Raw genomic sequence first — 24,598 nt, 5'->3', positions numbered from 1 at the left:
TTTTCTTGTGCAGTTCAATTCCAAGTGAAACAGAAAAATAAGACTTCCAAAAAACAGAGTTTCTGTGGCAGGTGTGGTTTTTTTTTTTCATTACAGGGTTACAAGTTAGGGTTACAAACATTTTCAAAAATGTTTGTAACCCTAACTTCACAGAACCAGTTTTTGAAAGTCACTTTTTACAACTTCAGTCCATCCCATCAAATGAAATGACAGGTGTAGAGTTCACCACAGCAGAGGTCTACAGTACAAAAGAGCAGTGTGTTTCCATTTTCAAACATAAATTGTGCAAACATCTTCATAAGAGCTCCCACATTTTCCCCAAACAGCATTTGGCATCCAACTACAATATACAGTTTTTATGGTATGTAGTACAAATTTTATGCTTCATAATATAAAAGTAAAGTCAAGTTGATTTAACTGACAATGTCTACCAATATTTTGGGATGAATTAAGGACTGAACCCTTATACAATAAGCCTTAAAATGCTGGGATTGTTAGAAATGTGTTGCAAAACAAGAAAACTAAAATAAATCTGTTGCTGCGCAGGTGATCTGAATTCATCCAGGACAAACCAGGACAGTAACAATAATCACTAAAACCCTGCTGTCTCTGAGCTGGTATGCATCTCAGCATGGTCCACACTGGGGCAAAACAGGACATTACACTCGCATCATCCAAGCAGTTTTCTGAACCATATTCTCCCAGGTTTTCAACATTTTCAAAAATACACCTTATGCCCGGTTCATACTACACGATTTAAGCCCAAAAACAGCCCAACATGATGGACGTAGGGCGCTGGACATGACTACTGATTATTTTATTTTGTATAGTGTGTCATAGTAAACAACGACCGATACTGCATCTGGGACACCTCACGATGTCCCGACAAAGTCTAGTATGTCAGAATTGGTTTTAATATTTATGATGAGGTGGGCTGATGCAGACCAATAGGAACACCGATGGCTCTTCTGTTAACATCATTTTGCCATATTGGACTGAACCATATTCATTAAATATTACAGTGTTACAGCTAATGTTAGTATAGTGACTTTCATAGTCAGCCTTGTGAAGTAGCTCCCCTATTTTTAACTGCTTTTTCAAGTCATCTGTGAAGGAGAGACAACACAGGCTGATTTGCTGTTTGTGCAACCCACAGACAGGTCCCCACCATTTTAATGATTTTCTGAACACAAGCAGCCGGTATCACACACTCTTCTCCCAGCCCCTGGCACCTCCAAGTCATGAACGACATCAGGCTGTGATATGTTGGGTACCAATGTATAGTCTGCCATAGCCCTCTCTCAAGAATTTATGACTATAATCTTGCAATTTGACATAGTGACCATCATAACAGTCAAAATCACATAGTTTGACCCAGGCATTACAAACAGACTGTAAATGAAGAAAGGGTGTGCCATATCAAGAGGCTTGATCTTTGCCAACAATTCTGTGAATGGTTTAAAAAGTTAAATATTCATAAAGCTAGAGTCACACAAGACCTGAGAATTCACATGCATATAAATGTGAGATGGATATTACTAAAAAAAAATAAAGACAACGGTGCTTTTGCATTATATTTTGTTTACAAGCCAAATTAAACAATGCATATTCATTTTAAAAGTGATTCCTTGGTCCTGAAATGTGCAACAATGAAGGAGTTTAAATATCAAGTTATATATCTATTTGTAAATATTACTGGTTGCTAAAAAAGTTAATACTCCAAGACCTGGAGTGATGCCTTGTTATTCTCAGAATAAACACAAATTTGGGAAGAGTAGTCAGAAGGTCTTTGGGCTTAAATTCTTTAATTCTTAATAATACTGTGGATGATGTTTATTTTTATGGGTAATGACCTCACTGACTATGCAGGCAGTTTAAGAGCTCAGAGGAATGCTTCTGTTGTACCGAGCGAGATGCTGAGAAGTGTGGACGACAGGCTAGGGCATGATTCAGAATGGTTTGTTCGTATGGAACACAGTAGTGTTATCTCAAGGGGCTACACGTTGACTAGAACAAGGAGGGTTCAAACATTTCTTTTCTATAGCTTTTATGAGGGGCCAGACTTTGAATGAAAATGGAATCAACTGTATCGATCCCAATTTGGATCGTCTACAGTTTCAGCAAAAAACACTGAATATGTAAACTTGAGATCATCTGGCACGGATTTCTCTGCACCACTGATTTTAGCGTGCCAGGGGTAAAATGACATGACAAGGTGATCTTTTGATGTTAATGTCCATGTTTGAGTGTCCAAGCTTTGAGCATACCTCAAAAAATTCCAGCATCTGTAAGTAGTGTACCAGCCTCAAGCAGCATACCCTTAACGTAGACGTGCACAGTGTAGAACATTGTAAGGAAGTCCTGGGTGCTGAACAGGGTGTCTGCCAGAGCGAACCCCAACGTGGAGGGGATGAAACCTCTGCCATACTCCACCATCCATGTCCCAGCGCTCCACTGGACCGATGTCGCCTCACCTACACCGTGTACGATGGTATCACCTGTGGGAAACAAACAAAAAGCACTACTGTACATGTTTATCAGAATAAAATATTTATTCAGAATATTCAGAATAAAATGTGTCAAGGTATTACCAGGATAGTATATTTCACTCTTGGTTGTTCCCTCCTTCCACTGTCTGAAGGTGCCCGAGATGATGGTGTCAGAAATTTCAGCCCAGTAACGACCTGACAGAAGCAGAAAATGGACATGGAGTTACAACTATATAGGTTTCTACATACACAGAAAGAACAAGAGAAGATACATCACACATGCCAAGAAAAAAAGGCTATGTTTATTTAGTATGTTTGGTTTTAAAAATGGGAGGCAAATATGACAAAAAGGCATGTGTGCAGACATATTTTCCTTCATAGCCTGGTGATGATGGACTCCACAAAGTTTAAGTTTTCTGACAATCCGTTTTACCAATTATTCTCGACTACCTGCTCCTTCCTCACCTGAGTGTCCTCCTGTATCCACTGCTGTACCAAAAAGCAGCAAGTATTCTGTAAGTGAAGCATGGAGCAGACACATGGAGCCCATCCAGCCTCCAGCATTTACAAACACCCACTGCAGGTCCTCATCTGGCAGGATGTGGCCAGGATACCTAGTTCAGTCACAATATTAAACATACACACTAGGAAGGTCACTCAAAAACAGCCTAAGTAAGAGTCTATCTGAGGGTTTCGGCAAGGATGTCTGTTTCAGTTTGTAAGACTTTCAAATTAAATAAGGCTGCAATAGTGCCCCGAGGATTAGCTGTTTGACAAGGTTTTGACAAACTAATATGGTAAATAGTCACTTGGCCAAACTTCCCAATTGTGAGGATTTGATGCAAATGTGTTGGTGCTGAACAGGATGTCTGAACTAAATATCTTTGACTCTATTGAGTGTTTGCAGGAAAAAGCATTTAAGGAATTACGATTGACAACTTTCTCCACTTTCTGGCCATTTTAAGACTGAGCTGATGAAATATGCACAGTTTAATGGTGGGACTGAACATAAAGTAATTTTGTGCAGAAAGGATAAGAACATGGGTTAATTACTATTTTGATAAATTATTCATCGCATTAAATAAAATAGATGTTTAATAATTGCGGTTGCTCAATTGAAAATGATAGGGTGATTGAAACTGGAATAGTTTCAGATTTGACTACTTAAATATGGGTATTATTCTATATTTTAATGAATATCTGTGGTGTAAAAATAATGCAATGTTTACCTCTTCCTTAGCTCCACCACCACTTTTGAGAAGGCCTGCTCGTGGTCCTGTCCTGAGAACACAGACATTTACAGTGCATATAGAAGACAAGGACATTATCACTTGTTTCCTCCACTGGTGTGTTTATACTTTAAATTGAATTTCAGTAGACTTCGGTTTGTTTTTCGCCTGGTTCAGTAGTTAAAACTCCGCGTAACCAAACTCACCAGCGTACTGTTTGGCCAATTTGGCGACGTCGTCTTTGTTGAAGACGTACTGCTTGTTGGCCATCCAGTGCCTCAGCAGAAGCACAGCCAGGACGGAGAACGCGGCGAACACGAACAGTCTTAGAATCGCTCTGACTGCAGACATGGTTAAAGCAAAACGTGCACAGACGGAGACTCTTGAGCACGTTGTACTACATAGGGACACAAAAGTACACAGGTCACTCCAAGCACGCGATTAGCAGGGGAGGTGTGTCATGTCTAGTTGACAGCTTCTTCCTGGTCAGGTGGTGGCGGGGTGTTTCTGTTTAGCCAATCAGAAGTCGAGTTTGCGGTGTAAGGCGATAACAACTCCAGGGTTGCCAGCACATGGTAAAATCCCCCATAGGTATTTGTGGTTTATTTTGCATAGTTATATGAGATAATTGTACATAAATATATATTTTAAGACGCTGTGCTTAATATTAACATTTAAGTTTCATTTTATGGTTCGCTTTTTCGTTTCTTCCCTTATATTTTTTATTTTGGGGCGTTTGACATCAAGTGTTGATTTGTCCCAAAAGAGCACCTTTTCTGCTGTTAAACAACAGGAAGAGTAGGTCAAGCGGTGTGGGGACAAGTTGCAGCGGCTTTGAGTAGCTGCTGCTTGAAGATTGGAAAGAGTTTGAGGTTTTGCGATTGAATACCGGAGAGGTGACAGTTCTCAAACAGCACTCGTCGACATGAGTGGGAGCCCAGACGTCAGTTTTGATCCCAAAGGTGTGTTCTCAATTTACCAAACCTTTAGGGGTAACAGCCTAATTGTATTCTTCCAGGATGTCGGTAACTGCTTATCTAGCATCTGTAAATGTTATTGTTATTCCAAATAACATTTAAAATCGACCGGTTTTACCATACATTGCTAAACGCCAAAATCCACACAGCTTTTTAAATGGCATACACAGCCGAGCTTCACTTGGATCCATTGCACTGCAGAGTGCTTCTATCGATACTGTCAGCCTAAAGAATCACTGTTACATTAACAGTATTAAGACACATCACACTTTCAGATAAATAAAACAGAAAATGTATCGAACCAAAGTGATGTTTGTGGATTTTTTTTTACTAGCCGAATTTATTAGTAGGTCATAGCAATTCATAAAATGTATTTTACTATATTCTAACTAGGAGCTGAATTATTCCATGATTAGACTTAAAGTTTTTTGATATATTTTGAAATGGAGTTAGGAGACGTTGAGTTTTCATTAAAAATAGCGTATTTTTACAACGTTAGGCTTTGCTGAGACCTTCCTCTTTGCATTGACAGAGCCAGATGTGTAGTCTCGTGACTCCAGTTTCCTGTTGTTTACAGTAAACTGCTGCAACAGCAATTAGTCATTCTTATAATACACATATATGCCTCCTGTTATGTATCAATGTTTTTATTTCAGTTTTTTTGTGTTACTCATGTTTTGTTACTATAGAATAGCACCAAATTATTTGACCTTTTTGTAGAGTAAATTATTTATTTGTTTAAAAATGATCAGTTAAATGATGCTGAAAATACTAGTTGCAGACAGGTTTTGCAACATTTGGCAAGACACATTAGCAATTTTCTCTAGATTTTACTACAGATGAGGAGGATAAAAGGACTTCCAGTGACTAGTTGATCAGGTAGATTTCTATGCACATGCCTGATATGTGTGTTTTAACATTATCAAGTTTTATTTTGTGTCTTTTATACATATCAGAGCACCAACATCTGCGTTACAACCCCTTGCGGGACAGCTGGGTCCTGGTGTCAGCCCATCGCATGAAGAGACCTTGGGCGGGTCAGGTAGAAAAACCTCCTGAGGAACACATACCTAGATATGACCCCCGCAACCCGCTCTGTCCCGGGAATACACGTGCAAACGGAGAGGTAAGAATTTAAAGGGTTGGACAACAAAATTTGATTCTGTGGTCACGCTTAATACTGAGGGTTTATTCATGTACAGCATGTTTAAACATCTCGCTGAGTTATAAATTATATTTGCTTTTTTTATGCCTTCTTTTTATGTCTGTTTCTCTCAAGGTAAATCTAGACTATGAAAGCACATTTGTCTTTGAGAATGACTTTCCCGCTCTTCAGCCAGATGCTCCAGATCCTGGTGAGAGACATTGTACTATATTAAAGAAAATATCTGAACATTCAACTGCTTGCTAAAATGTATATTTGTGTGCATATTTTACTTTAATACAATGTTTTGTAGCTGTTTAGTTAAATGTTTGGGTTGATTGTTTGATATCAACAATCTAAGATTAAATCAAAGATCTACTCTAATGGGTGCTGGTGGATTCATGTACTTGTGCTTAATATAATAAGCAAGTAAACTGTTCAAATCGCATTTGCTGCTGTGTCTTTCAGGTTTGGATCAACATCCATTGTTCCAGTGTAAAGCTGCCAGGGGTGTCTGGTAAGAACAAGGGTTCATGCCATCCAAAAATAATCAATATCTGCCATCTTATTGTTTGAGGTTTTAGCACTGTGTGTATGTATTTTGTGTAAATGCCATAATCATTATTTGGATTGACACACAGTATGCATTTTAACATGCTGAGGGACCAAAGATGAAAGTCAACTTTAATCTTTATGTGGTGAAATAAATCAAAGAAAAACACACCAGTATGATATTAAGCCTGCTTCCTTATCTAAAAAAAATACAGCTGGTGTAATGAGATATATATATTAGACACAGTGTAAAGGAATATGTATTTGGAAAGTTAGAATTTAGAGAGTGATGCATATTAATGAACATTTATTTTAAAAATGATGATACATTCAAATGTTTGACTAATTAAATCTGAACTGACGAGTGTAATCAGAGCAGTCGTGCTGAGGCAGCCTTGTCATTGTGATCATCATAATCATCATAATCAATTATTAGGTGAATCTAATTTTGTTAATCAGTGCACTGCATGCCACCTGTTTTCAGGACATCTTGAACTATCAAAAGCAAAATTACACACTGCGTGTGTTTTCTCTGAGCCACCAGAAGGTGGGGATGTTGCCTCACCTCTCCATTTTATAGGAACTATAGATGCTTCAGTGATGTTACGATGACATGGATTTCACTACAGAGATCTTTAACTGGGTATTGGTAAACACAGAATCAGGGGATTTTCTGTGCTTATTACTGGGAGAATGTTGCTTGTCTAGTCACAAATGTGAAAAGTTTTGTACCAGCTTTCTGATCTTCAGGTGCCAAATCTGTCAGAATCAATAGATGGTCTGAGAAGCCTAACACAACACATAATCCCATCCAATACAAAGTAGTGTACAATTATTACTTCTACAATGAACAAAGCCTTTGCAAGTAAAGATTTCTTTCTCTTGAACCCTGACCTCACACGGTTCTTGCGCCAAGGATCAGAAAGTGAATTTGACAGACTGCACACATATAGAAAATTCATTCACATTTTCTATTATATTAAAGATATATGGTTGTCAGGCTGGAGATTTTTTTTTATCTTCAAAGATCCTGCAGTTCATGTTCCTGAACAGTCCTGCTGTTCAGGAATACTTGGATGATTCTGCCCGACAGTAACACAACAACTGAATAATAGATTAAAGGCTGTCAGTTGTTGCTTGCCACACACACTCACAGAGTAATGAAGCCAGTCTTTGTACTGATTGTTACATTTCCTCTTCTTAATGTTTTCTGTCTATGTGAGGTTCTTTCATTAGTTGTGGTTGTTGTATTCATACTGTATGCCTTTACTGATACATAAACATGCACACTACTGTTTTTGTTGTAGTGTGTTTGCAGTGTGCTCAGTCCAACTGAACCAGAACTTGTTGCCCTTCTGTAGCATTCAGGGGGCCAATTAGAGGGGATGCAAAATGGGAAATGGGGTTTTGGTGATCTGGGTCATGGGAGACAAAGGAGAGAATGGCTGAGGTGAGAAAATTCCTAATGACTTAAGATACAAATCCTTCACAGTCACACATTCATTCGTATAAGTCATTTATTCAGTTCACAGCTGAACATGCAAAACTGAATGTCTTTTTGTGAAAAGAGATCAACAGATGACAGTGCTTCCAAGAAAACAATTTACTTCAGTTGAAATGAATATGTGCTCACTACACCCAGAACATTTACGAAAAAAAACCCCAAACAAACAAAAAACTAGTTTCCAAGAAAACACTGATTATAAATGTATTCTTTGAGACAGAATTAGAATTTAGCTCAAAGTGCAGATGGATGTGCCTTTACTGTAAGTATAATCTCACAGAGCAGTTGTGTCATTAGAGAGTTTTTTACACTTGGGTGCAGGTTTGTAGACATCAGTTAAAATCTTTATCAAAGCTTTGATGAGTATGCCTACAGTGAGCTTAATTACTCACTGAAGAAGGCGCAGCCAAAACATCTGTGCATTTCTTCTCCCTGTGCTGATGTGTGACAGTGTAAACCTAAAACAATTTACTGATATGAGAGTGCAAACCCTCCTTTTGAGCTTTAGCTTTTGACTTTGTTTATATGACCCTGACTTACAAGGGTTAAAGTTGTAAGTTGGGTTCGAGTAGCATTATTTTGACTGTTTCTGTGCTTGTTGGGGATCTAAATATAGATATATACACTGGAATTCAGCATCAATAATACTCATGAACAATTCATAAATACAACCATACAGTTTTGCTCAAAGCATAAACACCAAAGTTATGTTGAATTATTGATCACATACTAGCTGCTCTGGCTCTAAGAAGAGTCTGTCTGTTGATAGAAATTTTGTTTTCTTGACTCTGACAGTGTGGTACAATACATAAGGGTGAGAGTAAACATACATGTAAACACACACACACACACACACACACACACACACACACACACACTGGGGGCATGAATTAATTAATTACACACATCTCAATCATCTGTACAAAGTTGTTAAAACATTATACACAGAAGCCATGCTTTTACTTGGTTATGCTCCCTTACTCAGCACAAAATGTTCAGGTGCAGTGACTGCAGGACTAATTGTGCTGTTGATTTCATTAGAAATTGATAAAATTGCCATTTTGTTTATCATTTTACACTCAATAATGTGTATGTAAAATGTCAGATCTCATTTTCTTGCAGTGGTGACACATTTGTGATTCATCACATTATGTAGACCCAGATGGTATATAGTAAACCCTGCCCTGGAGCAGTTGCCTATTACAAGTTTCAAATTTCCAAGAGATTTGTGCATAGATTTCTGCAAGTGCAGCCTTTTTTTCTAACAGGAATTAGTCTAGTATGGGCACTCTGACTTCCTCCTACAGTCCAAACACTTGCAGGTTAGGTTGTTCATAGGTGTGAGTGTGAGTGGTTGTCTGTCTTTGTGTATCTACCCTGTGATAGACTGGCGACCTGTCCAGGGTGTACCCAGGGTCAATTGGGATTGGCTCCAGCCCCACTTTGACCCTCTATAGGATAAGCGATAACAGTTGGATGAATGGATGTCTGATTCACTGAATTAAGAGTCTTGACTGAAATAATGTGATATCAGTGTGATGCACTGTTACACCTCTTACTAGCTAACAGCTCTCCTGCTATCCTTTATTTCTCTTTCCTGTTCACATATCCAGTAAGGTCATGTGTTTCCATCCCCGGTCTGACATCACCCTTCCACTCATGAAAAAAGAAGAGGTTGTCAAGGTCATTAACCAGTGGGCGGATCTTGTCGAAGAACTAGGCGCTACCTACCCCTGGGTACAGGTATGAGCTGCTCATAGTGTACACACATTTGTAATGCCAGTAATGTAATTCACACATTATTGACTTATTATTCCAAGATTGGATACCTGTAAAACTGTAAGATGTAAAACTTTTCACTCTGTGCTCCAGTGTCACTGATCACTCAGTTTGTGCTCTTTCTCCAGTTTTTCATTTTAATGTGTCTTGTATTGGATTTGATGAAACTTTAATGATGCCCTTGGGCAAAGTTGCAAATTCAAACAGCAGCAGTACAGAGTGAAGGACATGGATGAGATAAGATGTCAAACTTTATTAGGTATTTCCTATATCACATGCTAAAAATATCCCAGAAAATAAAAATGCCATTGATGGATTTAGAGGTTACAAGCTGATGTACACCTTCATGTACATTTTTAAGGTAAATGGTTGGAAGAATATGCACACTGAATCTAGACAAAATACAGTTTTTATGTCAACTGTTGAAAAGCAGCAGTGTAGAAATATTACAGTGCCCAAGATTATCGTAAAGTATAACTGTGAAAAGAAACAAGCTAGAGCTATAAAATCACAGTTTGAGCAGTCATGAACAAACAACTGCCCTCACTGTTGTCACTGAATCAATCCAAAATTGAACAGAACCTTCTTGCTGTGAGGCGACAGCGCTAACCTGAATAGATTCATATCAGTGTAATTCTCTGGTTCCTCACAGGTTGGGTCCTAGTTTCCAGTCAATCTCGTGGATTCCAGCCAAAGTGCAATTTACTTGAGTTGGAGTTGACTTCTTTCCAAAGATGCTTGAGTATTAATTTTAATGGCATTTTTTCAGTGATAATATGGCTGAATTATTTTATTTTACAGCATACTCAAATAACCAGTCATGTACCATGAGCTATAGGATACATTACGCACACTGCCCAATGGTGACATTCAACATACCGCAAAAGTGATCTTCTCTTCTTCTTGTTTTTATCTTTGTGGTTGTTTTAGTGCATCTGGACTCATTTGACCCCCTATTGTCTGTTTATAGATCTTTGAGAATAAAGGAGCCATGATGGGTTGTTCAAATCCACATCCTCACTGTCAGGTAATGCACACATAACCTATTCTTTTGAATTACACATACTGTATGTAAACATGCAAACATATAAGCATTACTCCTTTTTTGCTGCATTACTCCAGTCTTGTCTGGATTTTGAACAGTTTTAACAACATGGAAGTAAGACAGTGTCCCTCGCAACACACATACACTGACCACTTCTCTCAGTGTACAGTAGCAGCTTTCAAGGTGCCAACTGGCACCTCTAAGAAGATGGTGTTTCATGTTCACTATTATAATGAAGATGGCATGTGTTAAAAAGAAATTGCTTACAAATATTGAGCAAGACATAGAAGCTGTTAACTTTGTCACATTTTGTGCAAGTGGATGATTGTGTGACTTCCAATTCTAATTTTTTTTAAAGCACAGTCACATACTGTGTAATTCAGCCTGGACCTTTTCTTGTCTGTTCATATTTGCCCATAAGGTGATTTCATGTGAGACTAACAACTCAGAGAGAAAGTGGCATTTCCTGTCAAACTGTCAGCGCACAGCATGATGACGAGAGAGCGCAAACAGAAGGATGGTTATTTGGATGGATGGAGTAATACTTTGAATTTTAAACAGCAATATTGTCATAAATATATTCAAAATGTCATGCTAGCTATCCAAGTAATGTAATAAAAACACATATAGCAGCTTAAAACAGAAAATGAGAAAAAAACACAAGACCATAACCAACAATGACAACAACAAAACTTGTGTTTAGCCCAAGATTAATAGAGAAGTAGCTTCAAGTCCATGCATTTTACTGTGGTGTTGAACAGTGACATGGCTTTCTGACTGGCCAGGGAAGCTGCTCTGACCAGAGACATTATGCCAAATCCAACTGTATGTGCAACATTTTTGGAAAGAAGCTTTCTTACAAAAAATTGTTCAGAAGATTGATACCACCCTCATGTCCATATACTAAATATGAAGGCAGCAGGTGGTTAGTTTAACGTAGCATATAGACTGACAGCAGGGGGAAACAGCTAGCCTGGCCTTATGCAATAGCAAAAAACCCTGCCTACCAGCACCTCTAAAGCTCACTAAACATACTGTATCTTGTTCTTTTAACAATATTGTCCTGCTTATTCACCACTATCTACAAATACAGCAATAGTTTTGCCATCTTGCTTTTGTATTTATACGTATGCATAGTGTGTGTGTGTGTGTGTGTGTGTGTGTGTGTGTGTGTGTGTGTGTGTGTGAGGGAGACTTGGCTAAATATGAGCAGAAAAAGATGTTCCTTGTGTAAATAGAGTAGTGCATTACACAAAAATATGGGCATTTAAATGGAAACCTTTTACTGCCTTTAAGATGAGGAAGGTGTTATTCCATCTAAACAGCACTGTAGCACATAACATTGACAAGTTCCTCCTGTTTATCTGATTCCTGAAATTCCTTTAGAAGACCTAAAAGAAATATCTGACTCTTTGCAGTCCAAACAAAGGCAAACTTGAATCTGTGCTAGGTTTTCCAGGAGTGTAATATAGACATTAACGGCAGAGGGCAGAATGTGACTTTAGAATCGCGTGGTTTTAACACTGGTCTTGTTCCATTCCTGATGTTTCCATGTTGAAAGGTTTTATGTGGTACTTCAGAAAAGTAGAGAATGACACAAAAGGGAGAAACCTTCTTATTTAGATTGTTTAAAATTGCTATAATATATGCATTCAGGAGCCATCAAACTCTTGTTTGCACTTGCAGACCTGTTACCAGATCAAAAAATAATGTGTGTTTTATGTGGTCCAATATAAAACAATTCAAAATCAAAATGTGCTTGAAAATGGTCTCTCACGACTAAATTGAGGAGGAGCTTGTGGAAGTTAAAAGGACTGATTGTGTTATAAAAATAGCACAATGCATGTCATTTTCAGAAGACCTACTGATTTTGTGGGAGTACAGTATATACTTTGTTTCTCTTATCTCTAATTTAGCTGCTGGATAGGAGGTAGATCTGTGTAATCCAAAGCACAGATGTACAAAGAGACCTGCAGCCCCAGATGTTGTCAGGGATAGAGATACGTCCACACAAACTATTATACACATATGGGGGCAAGCAGATTGTCGAGTAATTAAATATAGTTCACACATAAACCATGTCTGTCTTTCTGTGTTGCCAGGATCGTGATCATAAACATGGTACAGCTTTTAGCCAGTGTCCAAAAGCCAGTAATATTAACATGCCATTATTAACATTAATAATGCTCAGCTTAATTTTTTTTAAGATTATTGCATTCTCTTAAGTATTATTCCAATGCAGCAATATGACACAAACCTTAGAGGCAAGGACACCCATGAAGTGCCTCACAAGATGAAACAAAAAAGATGAAGAGAGCCCCCCTTTGCATTGTCATTGTTGCACTGAGGAAAAAAAGAATTTGCAAGAGATGATGATAGTGTGATTTCTGGTTGAAAAGAGGAGTGTTTAATCAGAAAATAATTTTCTTTGCAGCCCGAAGCAGTGCTGCTTAAAGCAGCAGAGACTGAATCTGATTACTATTCTGTTCATGATGTGATGAATGTTATAATTGGATAGACTACTCCAGCTGATGCATACTGTATATGTTACAGTACATTCAGTAAAACTAAACCATAAAATGCCTAAAATTTCTCTAAAAAAATTAAGACAAAAGGTCTAACAACACGCACAAATAATTAAAGCAAACCAAAGTATAGACTGAGAAAGACCACTGTCAGTGCTAAACACATCAGTACAGCATTAACTAATCAGTATTCTGATGAAGGTCTCACTCTCCACAGTATATTGCTTACTTCTATACTGCTGAGTTTTGCATTCCTATGTATACGTGTGTCCATTAGTGTGGATGGTAATTTTGTGGCACCCATATGCAAATAGCTCCTGTTCAGAACCATAGTAGCAGTTATCTTGAATGCTTATTCATCGCACAGCACTGAGCTGAATGCGAGTCATTTCAGACTTTGTCTGCTTTTATATCCATTAAAATACCATAAAGTGCAAACATAAATTATCTGAATGTCTGTCGTGAGTGTCACCTTACCCATAAAAGCTTTCTGAAATGCGGTGGAAGTACATTATGAAGCTAATTCTGCATCCTACAAGTGTTTAAAGCGTAACTGAAAATGAACTGCAGTGCTGTTTGTGGAGGTGAGTAATGCAGGTGAATGTTTTCCACCAATTAAAGAACATACGGTATCTCTTTTTTTTTTTTTTTGCTAATACGGATGTCTCATTAAGGGTACTACCAGTGTCAGTTGGTGGTTGATGAGAGTCTCAGATATCAAAACAGTTGTTTTAAACTTGTTAGTTTTTTTCCCATAATGTTGTCAATCATAATCAGGAAGCCAATTTTCTCAGTTATTTTTTGCACACAAAACATTGCTCTGAAATTTACAGTACAGTATGTTAAATATAACTGAGTCAACTAATGTTTCACAGTTTGTGTATGGCTAGCGTGACTAATATTGTGCACAATAGTCTGGTGTATTTGTTTGACTAATTATATGTGATGCTGATATACTTCTATATATTTTACATTGTACCTTGAATTCCCTCTCTACATTTGCTTCATTAAGAGGCAGTAAAAATGGCAGTGGTTCTGCAAGTTTTAGCATACAGTATTTAGCTTACTAGCTATCAGCTATACAGCTACCTCCGACCGCTACCAATGTTATATTCTTAAAATTCACTCTCACTGATTCCAAAATCTCACCTTTTCCCAACTCAGCCTACGCACTTCAGGCCAGTGAGACAAGTACAAACAAAACCTGAAGATGACTGGGAAAATATGTTTTCAGGGTCTTTAATGCCTGCTCATGGAACCCATTGTGATGAAGCACCTATCTCAAATATAGCTTAGTTGAGATTTTATTGAAGTAAATGAAAGTGGTTAAAGCAGGGGAGACCCCATTTATCAATTTAAAAAGCCCGAAAGAAAGAAAAGTATTTTGAAACCAGATATTTCTGCACCTGTGAAACATTTATTTATTGGATCATATTGATGAATAACCCCATTAAATCATATATATACTGTATACTACAGTTATTTTGTCATTTGGAATCAGGGCAGCAGGAAAAATTAAACAGATTACTTATTGACCTTTTAAATACACATGCACATACTATCACATGTAACTCATAATAATGACAGGTTTTCACAGCATCGTCATTGTCCTCCATCTTCCTCCTGCTTCCTGTGACATCACAGGTGTGGGCCAGCAACTTCCTGCCTAATGAGCCAGCTACCTCAGACCGCTGTCAGAGAGCATATTATGAGAAACATGGAGAGCCGCTGCTGCTGCAATATGCCAAGCAAGAGGCAGAGAAAAAGGTACAGCACATGCACATAAAAACACACACAAATGATATTTAAAAAGAACATTTAACATTTTACCCTCAGAAAGTTGTAGTTCATAATATACTTCTGCTTTCACCCAATCCAGTTCGTCAGTTTGCATCATCCTACATTTCCCACAATATCTTTCCCTTAGAGAAGTTTTATTCCCTGTTGTGGGATTTAACTAAGAGAAAACTGACAATGTTTTGAAACAGCCTGAGGCACTCAAGAGGATTTTAAAATCTAAAGAGCCTTTAATATTTTATGGCTATACAGACATGGTTAAAAAAACAGGCCTATGCATTTCCACCATCAAGGCCTTCATCAGGGCAAATGGAAATGGCTGCCTTTGGGATGTGCCCTGTAAATATGTGGCCTAGTCACATGATCAGTGTAAATAGCTGAAATATCACATGATTAGTCAAACAGGCACCATGATTAATTACAAATTATAAATAGTAGAAAGAGAATCCTAAATTGTAGAAATATAAAAAAAATCATAGAATTTATATGAACAAACACCACATGGAAAAGTATATCACCATCCAATCTTGGCTTAAAGTAACACATTTTCAAAAAGCAAATACTAACAAAAACAAAAAGATGAACTATATTAAAATATAAACCAATATACTGTATATCTAAATATTTTAAACTGATGGAGTAAAGCACTATACATGATACTAGACTAATTCAGAGACAATTACAGAAAAGGACAAAAATCCAGTTCAGGCCTGGATATTGTGTTGAAAATTTTAATGGAATTCAACCTTATAGAGCCAAGAATTATGGTTATCTGGTTGCATTAGGATAATACAAATAAAGGTGGTGGTGAACATTCATAGAGAAATAGTCCAGAAATCCTCTACTCTAACATACAGTATATGCATCATGTAGATGTACGTCTACAACACATCTGGTCAGCCAGGCTATAGAGGTCAGATTTGATCAGTTAAGCCTTGACTTAAAGGGCATGTTTTAAGTGCTTTTTTGAAATCTCCTCATGGTTTACCACACCAGAATATGGATATGATGATCACAGGGGAGTATAATCCATGGTGTCATTTTGGCTAACTAGGTTCTGGAAAACAGTGACATCATATCTTTCTCATGACTGCCCTCATTTGTTCTCCCTTCATCCATCTACTTCTACCCTTTCCTGCCATGGTTCTTTCTCTTTCCGTCTTGCTTCATCATTCTCTTTTTTTTCCCATCAGCACCGTCCGCCTGTCTCTCAGTCAGTGAAGCGTGTGATTGGACAGCAGAGATGCTCATTAGCATAATGCCGCAGCATTCCTCTTCAACCTGTGTAATGAGGGAGACCAAGTGTGTGTATGCATGTGTGTTTGAGTGACTCTCCCTTCATGTGTGTGGAGCATCAGTAACTATCGAAGACAGGATCTGCGCACATTTTGCATGTTGGCATGAGAATTAAACTCGACAGCTGACTTTTTTTGCCTCGATTTCTGAAGCTATAGAGAGCTTACTTTATGCTACTTTATTATTTAATATACTTAATCTCAGATTATTCAAAGCTGTCTTGAAATTGGCTTTGTGTGTGTTTATCCAGTGAAGCCAGTGAAATGTGCTGCAAGTTTATATTTTTTTAATGAGATTAACTGGCAGCATTTTATCACCTTACTGTTTAGGCTTCCACTTGTTAGTTGTTCTTAGGGTTTTCGTAGTAACGTCTTCACTGTTGGTCATTTCACTGGGTCTAATTTCTACAATTTTTCCACTTCACTGCGACAAGTGAGAGCCATTGTTTTGTGGATTAGCCACACACAAAGCTGAAGTGTAGTCTGTCTTAGGAGATGGGCTTTTCTACTTTTTCCCTCCTCTTGAATTATAGCCAATTCCTTTGAGAGACTAAATAAAACGTATCTCACTCCTTTTCAAGAGTAGTTGGAGATGGAGAATGGGCTTGATGAAAAAGTATAAAATTTACCAAAAGGAGGTTTAAGTACAAAGTAAGACAGGCAGATGAAAGGAGAAGGAGGGAGAACAAAAGAAGAATGCTAAAGACTGGACACAACAAGTAAGGATAGAGAGTGAGAGGAAGGAAAAATCAGGCAGCCACTGATTCATTCATGGAATGAGCTGGTTCTTGTTCCACTGGGGGGGGGATGATAGCACTGAGGTTTCGAGAACAGTGGACACTTGAATCTCCTAGACAGCTGCTCATTGGGAATGACCTTTATAAAATCAGAGTGGAAGCACAAGTGAGAGTGTGTGTGTTTGCAAGAATGCCTTAAACGTGCTTGTTCCTGTCTGCTAGTGTGTGTCTTTCTTTTTGCTCTTGTCTCTCTGACCTTAGGTTAGGACCGTAAATTGCTACACTGCAATGTTTGGATGACTTTGAATTGGGGTTCAGCTCCCAGGTGACACTCTTGACTTTGGAACGAAAACTTTCTAAGCTAATTGAGTAAAAACTCTTTGGGAGTTGTCTGTGAGGTGTCTGCTTCCTGTCTCTCTCTCTTTACCCCACATCTCCTCCTCAAACTTTCCTCTCCTTCCTGGTGCTCTCTAATATTTCTGTCTTCAGTAGGATACACCTGGAATCTTCAGTACAAAAAAAGAATTAGTAGGAGTTATAGTGTGTAAAACCAGTGTTTTTAAGTTAAAATAAAATGTTGGCATCACTAACTTTGCAGACAAATACAGTAATATTAATACAATGTCTTGCTTTTCATTCTTTTTTGATTTCCTCACTTTCAAAATATTAAAAAGGGAAGCATTAGTCAGTGTTATTGCACTAGGCACTAAATAGAATCCTACTGCAAACACAGTTCATTAAGAGAACTGGGCACTTTGGGATTCTAGCAGAGTAGTTTATGTTTTCATCTGCTGGATTCCCGGCAGTAGTGCCTTGCTGTACAAGTTTGTTCAAAGCTCTGAGAGATTTATAGATCAGGATGCCCTAATTCTCTCTTCTCTGTCTGATTACTGATGATCAGTTTTATAAATGTAGTTTTCATGCTGCTCACACAGAACAGCACAAGTATTAATACAGTCGTCTGACATACCATATACAGTAAATGTAAGAGAAAAAATGTAATCAAAATTTTCAGAAGGAAAACAAGAAATGAAAGAAAAACTACAACTCGTCCAAACAAAATTTCAGCCCAACCACACATTCCTATACTGTAGATAGTTTTAAAATAAAAATATTGTGAAAAGAGGTTGCCCACACTTTAATATAAAAAATATGTGCAGGTCAGCATGGTATGTGAATTTTCATAATACAAGAACAACTGATAAAACTAAATAAAGTATAGAATAAACACTGGGACACACAAAAGGTGTGGAAAATTGCCAAAGGATTTCTCTTATATAAGTCCTTCAGCGGTGAATCAGATGTAGCTGCTAGTAATAAACAAACCCACAGAGGACTTTCAAAGTTTAGCTCATTGTTTTGTTTTTCTGGCACATTTTCTTCATAGGTTAGCCCCATCTCTCTGAAGATTTCTGTTTCCAGCAGCTCTTTTCAGGACTAAAGCTGTGATAAATCCACTCTGTGCTGCTGACCCACCACCAAGCGGCTCCCAGACAAAGTTAGCAGCTCCTTTGTGAATATGGTGGTGCATTTATTAGCTAACAGTCATATTTTTCTCAGCAGTCGGTGAGCATCGCCACCAGAGCTGGAAGAAAAGTGAGAAGGAACCGTGACTGACAGACTAACAGAACAACATTGCAATTCTATACTGATTAGATTTACATGGCCTAAAAAAAGTCTCTTATTCGCGCTTCCCTGTCCATTCTCAAAGCTCATCACTTAACTGTCATCGGTCTTTCAACATGGTAACAAACTGCATTGTCTGTGGTCTTGTTAAAACACTATTACATTATTTCTTACAAATGTGTAACCCCTGTTGAGACAAACTGAGTGAAGCACACAAGATACTGTCGATGCGTTCCTCGTTCAGGTTTCGCTTCACCTCTCTGTTGGTGCTTTTGAGTTTTTTGGAAGAAACTTAAAATCTATAAAACACATTATATATAATGTTGCTTCTCTGCACACTCAAGAAGATATTAGTTTTGTTTCTCATCTTAGGAACGTGTGGTGGTGGAGAATTCTGATTGGCTGGCAGTGGTTCCATATTGGGCAACGTGGCCCTACCAGATGCTGCTGTTACCACGACGACATGTCCTCAGAATCAGTGACCTGACAGCGGAGGAGAGGGAGGGTGAGCATGTGTGTGTGTGTGTGTGTGTGTGTGTGTGTGTGTGTGTGTGTGTGTGAGGATACTAACTCAATGAGTGTCTGGGAGAGCAACAAGGCAATGTATAGTGGTCTAAGGTGACTCAGCAGCTCAGTGGGAAGTCTGCAGGTTTGGTCCTCAGCCATGGCCTATTCTGTGTGTGTATTTTATTCTGTGCTCATTCAACCCAGAGAAAGAAAGACCCTCATGCAAGACCCTCCATGTGCTTTCAATTCATGGGATGTTGTTTTATTATACTGGATAACTCTATAAATTTAAAGTTAATTCAATGAATTATCTTAAAAAAAAACTATTCAAATAAAGCATTATTGCCTGTAAATCAATATCTTGGAGATTTGCTCCTCTAATCCCCCTCCTCTGTTATAATATGGGTCAGTATTTAATTAATAAATGTTCTTTATTCATGGGTGGATTTTTAGTATCTACCCTTAGTTAGCTACCCTCTGTAGCTAACCGTATGCCCATTAAAGGGTGTGCACGAAAACAAATGAAGTTGTTCTGGGGAGACTGAACCTTCTCCATTAAGGACAAACACCACTGCATTTATAAATTAACTAAAGGCTCATTTCGAAGCCTTGTTGACAGCTGGATCTGTGTAGCTGATTGAGCTTGTGCGCAACGACAGTGTGACGCCCAAGGCGCCTACCTTCTGTAGATAAGAGGCATCAGCAGATAAGTCTCCTCTGAGACTCAGCTTGAGACTGAATAAGAAAAATAACATCTCCTGCAGCCAGGAGATGCCAGGAAAGATGTGTTTGAGTTAAACTGTTGCTATTTTGTCTGTAGTTTGTCATAGCCCTTTGGAACAACAAGTTTATTTGTTGATGCTAGCAATTCATTAATCACCATTAAGAAACGGATCAAACAGATAAATAGTATATTATACACCAGGACATTAGTTCTTGGATGATATCCCCATGGTTTTTAGCTGTTCCCTGTGCTTTTTATGACAGAGATGGCATAGTGAGGTGCCATGTTGGATGTTTGAATGCAGCTTTACATCGAAACACTTTACTGTTATAGCTTTTTTTTGTACTATTTATCTCTGGTAAAGTAATCTACCAGTAAAAATAAGCACACGCGAAGCCAAGTGTAGACATGGACATGTTTTACAGTATAGTCACTCCTGACAAAATTGACATTCTTATATTCTTAACTAAAATGCAGATTGTCATTGGTGTTGTTGATGATTATAGTGTAAGTGTCCTGCTTCATATGCTCAGCAATAAAGCCTGGAAATTGCACAGAATTATTTTGTTGAATATTGTATGAATTGTATATGGAATGGGCTTGAACGATGACATTGACTAATTATTATGATTTTTTTGTTGCTTTTTGCTTTATTTCATTGTATTTTTTAAATTCATGACTGTATTGCCTAGTATAGTTCCCAATTTATAATGCCTAATTAATGTGAGTTGTGTTATTAAACAACAAGATTTAATGGAGGAAAAACCTGCTTTTTATGTTTTGTTTGCCCATGGTCTGAGTGTAAGAGAGAAACTTTTGTGTGGTTATCTAATTACAGCATGTACTTCATGTTTATTCTATACTTTATTTAGTTTTATCACCTTTTCTTGTTATATATTCCTCTCTCACTATTCTTATTTTTTCAGTTTTCATTGTCCTCCCATCAGCTCCCCTTCCTCATGCCATTCATTATTAATGCTCCACAAATCGCCTTTCTCCGTCCTACCCACCATTTTATTGTTTTTTCACTTTATCTCTGTCATTCTCTCTGTTTGTTAGGTCTGGCTGACATTATGAAGCGACTGCTGACCAAGTATGACAATCTGTTTGAAGTCTCATTCCCCTACTCCATGGGCTGGCATGGTAAGACAAAAAAGTAGAAGAGCTGGAGGGTTAAAAAGAATAGGTTGTGATATGATTATGATAACCGATTTGTCTCTTCTGTACAGTGACAGATGGAGGGAAAGATTAAAGATAATTTTAGTCTGAATACACGACAATCAGTGGATGGATTGGTTATCTATTAATTATGGCTAGTTGAGTCTTTTCACAGTCAGGATGTTAAGACTTCTAAACCTGTGGATTTTGTGACAGCCCAACACCCAGCGGATTTTTAACACACTAAATGCCTTCCCCTACACCTTTTCTGTATGTCTTATATCCTGGCATCTATTGTGTTTCTTGTTATGAGCCAGACCCTTCTTTTTTACACCTTCTCACTCTTGTCTATCTCTCTCCTCATTTCCCATTTCTTTTCTCTGTATCTTCTCATACTTTACTTTATCGCCCCACTCTGTCCTTCCATCCTTTGTCCTTGAAATTGACTTTCACACTGTGCTATTAGTGTCAGATGGGTACAGTTTTACATGCAGAGGGGTTCTCACATCTCCCACCATCTTTTTGTTTGTGCCACAGTCTGTTTGCTCCAATCTAATTTCTCATGTCATGCACCAACATGCCATTAATATCACTTATGAATATTGATTAGCTCATCCAATGTCAGATTTGTGTAAGATAAGGTGCAGCATCAGCCTAGATAACTCTTGCTGCATTTACATCAGCTCTGCAGTAATAAATTGATAAATGAGAAACTCTGAGCCTTGATGTCACCCCATCATTACTGCTTCAGTGCACGCTCGGACACATCAGAATATTTTAATACTTTGTAACTTCTGTAAAGCTGGACTTCTCAAAGGTAAAGAACATATATGATATAATTCCAAGATTTTGCATTAGTTAAATTGGTACACTGAGTCAGAAGAAATGCAAAATGTTCTTCTTTTGGATATTTAAATGAGAAAATGGTCTCGTGTTTTCAGAAGGCTACACTGACTGAACAGGCACAAGAAGAGTGACATTAAACTTCATGTTTAGTGATGTCATATTTTGAACACTGCAATGAGGGTGTGTTTAAACACACATGGCTACAAGTAGCCTCGCAAACCTGCGTTCATTGATAGTTTTTTGGCCACTTGGGGGCAGCATAACATGCTATAAACAAATATTATGTACACTTAAAAAGCTGTGGTGGTGAACAAGTTGTTATTAGCATACCATAGCATATTAACACATGCAGAACACAGGTTTCTGTTGGAGTTCTATTTCTTCCACCTGATGATTAACAGTCCAGTATGCAGTTTTCTTTTATAACATATATCTGGTTGTAATAAATGTCAACACCGCTGTATCTAATGAGCGATCCTCTTCCATCATTTAAAAGACCAAGAATTCACATCAGAGATATAATAGCTTGAGACAAAAATGTTATATAGTCATTGTGGTGTACTATCATATCTTGTGTACAGAAATAAGTTCAGGTTGCTCATTTTATTTTGTTTCTCATTCCGAACATGTCCAAATTAGCTAATTTTTATTTTCTGCCTTGTGTTTGGATCCTGCACCTATTTCCCTGCATCTCCCATTGCTTTACAAAAAATGCTGGGTTTGGTTACAACAAGGACCAAATTATTTTTTCACATGTTTTTAGCATGCTGAGTGTTGAACACATTTGCATATACCCCAGATAATAAAATCCCAAATAAATCTATTTTGAAATAACAGCCAAAAAGAGGGTGTGAATGTTCTCTCAACAATGGTCAGACACACTTTTACTTAGCCTGCTGTGAAGAAACAGTTTGCACAAACACAAATGCAGAGAATACTGGGAGCTTTGTACAGAATGGTATTGGTCGTCAAGACAGCTGTTCTTCTGAGCTGAGCTCTGCTCCAGCTGGTATTTACCTGAACTGAGACAGTGAGGGGAGTAACTATTGTCAAGAAATGTCAGAGAATCACCTTGCAGTGGGTTAAAACTGGTCAAAGGTCAGCAGAGTGCAGTGATGCAGTGAGGTATGTGTGACAGAAAGGAGAGAGGTGTCATTATGGCTGAGTGGTCAGAGGGTCTTGTATAAGCTGAAGGTTGCAGGTTCAGCTGCTGCAGCAGTTACATCTTGCTGAGCTGTTTCAGAGAAAGGAAATCTGACTGCTCACCAACTAGATCACTATGAATTATCTTTAAGAATAAGCATGGTAGGTAAGTACCTAAAAAAATTCTAGAGTAAAATCTGTAACTGTAAACTCCTCAGCATAGATCAAGATGCACTCAAAATAACTTGCATATGTGACAAAGAACTGACTCATCAAGTGCTCATCACTTTATGACTGCTGCTGTTGTGCTTGTGAAAAAGGATCTTTCTTCTTCTTCTATTCTTTTGTCTTTGACACTTCCAATTCCAAATGATAGGATTTTTGAGATCTGTCTCATCTTTTGTGAGGAGCCTCAGTGTTCACATAGTATGCGGAATAATAGGGACCAACCACAAGGTTGAAATTAATTCTTATAATTAGTCCTCAGCTCCGCAATTAGGAACTAATCAAAGTATAAGATGTTTCAAACAAGTTTTCAAACCATGATTATCCATCTCATTCGTTTCAGAGACTGAAGCCTCCGTGAACACTTATCTCTTGGGTCGCTGACCTGCCTCTGTCAGTCTGCAGCGGCAGCCCGCATGAAAGATGCTTTATAAAAAGACAGATGATACGGTCCCACCCAGACTGTAGTGTGGAGAAAAGGACAGAGGGCCAAGGGGACACAGTCATTGACTCACTTTCTTCTTTTTATTTTATCAGATATCGAATCTTTGAAGTTAAATCTATGACTAGCATTGCATGTGGTGAAAGCTCCTATAGATGCTGTGTTAAGTTTTGGCTTTAATCTTCTGGTCTGTTTTATTTTTCAGATAGAGAATAAAAACAGGTCATGTCACTCACAGCGCTGTTGAAGGTTATAGGCAGTGAGTCAGTAGGTACACTTTTGTGGCAAACAGACGTTATATTACTTGGGGAGGACATCTGCTAAACAGTTACCAACATTTTGAAGAATTTTATTTGAGAATGTGTACAGTGGGATTATGTACATTATCTTACAGTATATTTTTAGTACACAGAAACACACACACACACACACACAAAAGGTTATTATTGAAACATAAAGTACAGAAGATGGGGAACACACTTGCGAGTTTCAAATCAAATCAAATCAAATTTGATTTGTATAGCGCCAAATCACAACAAAAGTCATCTCAGGACACTTTACAAAGTAAGGTCTAGACCTTACTGTTATCAATATTATTACATAGGGAAAACCCAACAAATCCCCCTTGAGCAAGCACTTGGCGACAGTGGGGAGGAAAAACTCCCTTTAACGGAAGAAACCTCCGACAGACCCCGGCTCTTGGTGGGTGGCCTTCTGCCTCGACTGGTTGGGGTGAGTGGATAGAGGAGAGACAAAAGAAGAAAAGCAACAAGACACAACAATCAAACACTGATCAGGTTGATGTGGCTGGTGACTGCTCGTCAGAGATGTAGAGCTCCAGGGCCAGGGCAACC

The 24,598-nt window shown here is 38.1% G+C and overlaps 2 protein-coding genes across 3 annotated transcripts in view; one reads left to right on the top strand and one right to left on the bottom strand.

Annotated features, from left to right (window-relative positions):
* Nucleotides 1–77: 77 nt before the first annotated feature.
* On the bottom strand, nucleotides 78–4,177 carry sigmar1 (sigma non-opioid intracellular receptor 1). The gene is made up of 5 exons (XM_020601100.1): nucleotides 3,925–4,177; nucleotides 3,719–3,770; nucleotides 2,955–3,103; nucleotides 2,592–2,684; nucleotides 78–2,498 (listed from the first exon to the last, which is right to left on the bottom strand). The coding sequence occupies exons 1-5, from the start codon at nucleotides 4,067–4,069 to the stop codon at nucleotides 2,269–2,271; spliced, it is 669 nt and encodes a 222-aa protein (XP_020456756.1). The 5' UTR covers nucleotides 4,070–4,177; the 3' UTR covers nucleotides 78–2,268.
* Nucleotides 4,178–4,269: 92 nt separating this feature from the next.
* The window catches only part of galt (galactose-1-phosphate uridylyltransferase), a 24,154-nt gene continuing 3,825 nt past the window's right edge, over nucleotides 4,270–24,598 (top strand). Inside the window, exons 1-10 of one of the 2 annotated variants that reach the window (XM_020601098.1) lie at nucleotides 4,270–4,309; nucleotides 4,512–4,680; nucleotides 5,652–5,821; nucleotides 5,975–6,050; nucleotides 6,308–6,356; nucleotides 9,509–9,638; nucleotides 10,645–10,701; nucleotides 14,889–15,011; nucleotides 19,072–19,204; nucleotides 20,990–21,073. In XM_020601098.1, the coding sequence (XP_020456754.1) occupies nucleotides 4,644–4,680; nucleotides 5,652–5,821; nucleotides 5,975–6,050; nucleotides 6,308–6,356; nucleotides 9,509–9,638; nucleotides 10,645–10,701; nucleotides 14,889–15,011; nucleotides 19,072–19,204; nucleotides 20,990–21,073 (859 nt within the window). In that variant the 5' untranslated portion in view covers nucleotides 4,270–4,309; nucleotides 4,512–4,643. Of the gene's footprint in view, nucleotides 4,310–4,445; nucleotides 4,681–5,651; nucleotides 5,822–5,974; nucleotides 6,051–6,307; nucleotides 6,357–9,508; nucleotides 9,639–10,644; nucleotides 10,702–14,888; nucleotides 15,012–19,071; nucleotides 19,205–20,989; nucleotides 21,074–23,645; nucleotides 24,042–24,598 lie in introns of those variants that run through there. The other variant, XM_020601099.1, reaches the window with a different exon arrangement.

The sequence above is a fragment of the Monopterus albus genome, unplaced genomic scaffold, assembly GCF_001952655.1.
Source record: "Monopterus albus unplaced genomic scaffold, M_albus_1.0 scaffold50.1, whole genome shotgun sequence".
In the NCBI taxonomy this organism is placed as follows: domain Eukaryota; kingdom Metazoa; phylum Chordata; class Actinopteri; order Synbranchiformes; family Synbranchidae; genus Monopterus; species Monopterus albus.
This window is presented reverse-complemented; position numbering and strand designations above follow the sequence as displayed.

Excerpts from the sequence above, each read along its gene's own strand:
- sigmar1 (XM_020601100.1), bottom strand. The coding sequence starts at position 4,069 with ATGTCTGCAGTCAGAGCGATTCTAAGACTGTTCGTGTTCGCCGCGTTC. Across the intron at positions 3,104-3,718 it reads GTGGTGGAGCTAAGGAAGAG|GTATCCTGGCCACATCCTGC; the intron begins GTAAACATTGCA and ends TGACTGAACTAG. Across the intron at positions 2,499-2,591 it reads GAGTGAAATATACTATCCTG|GTGATACCATCGTACACGGT; the intron begins GTAATACCTTGA and ends TGTTTCCCACAG.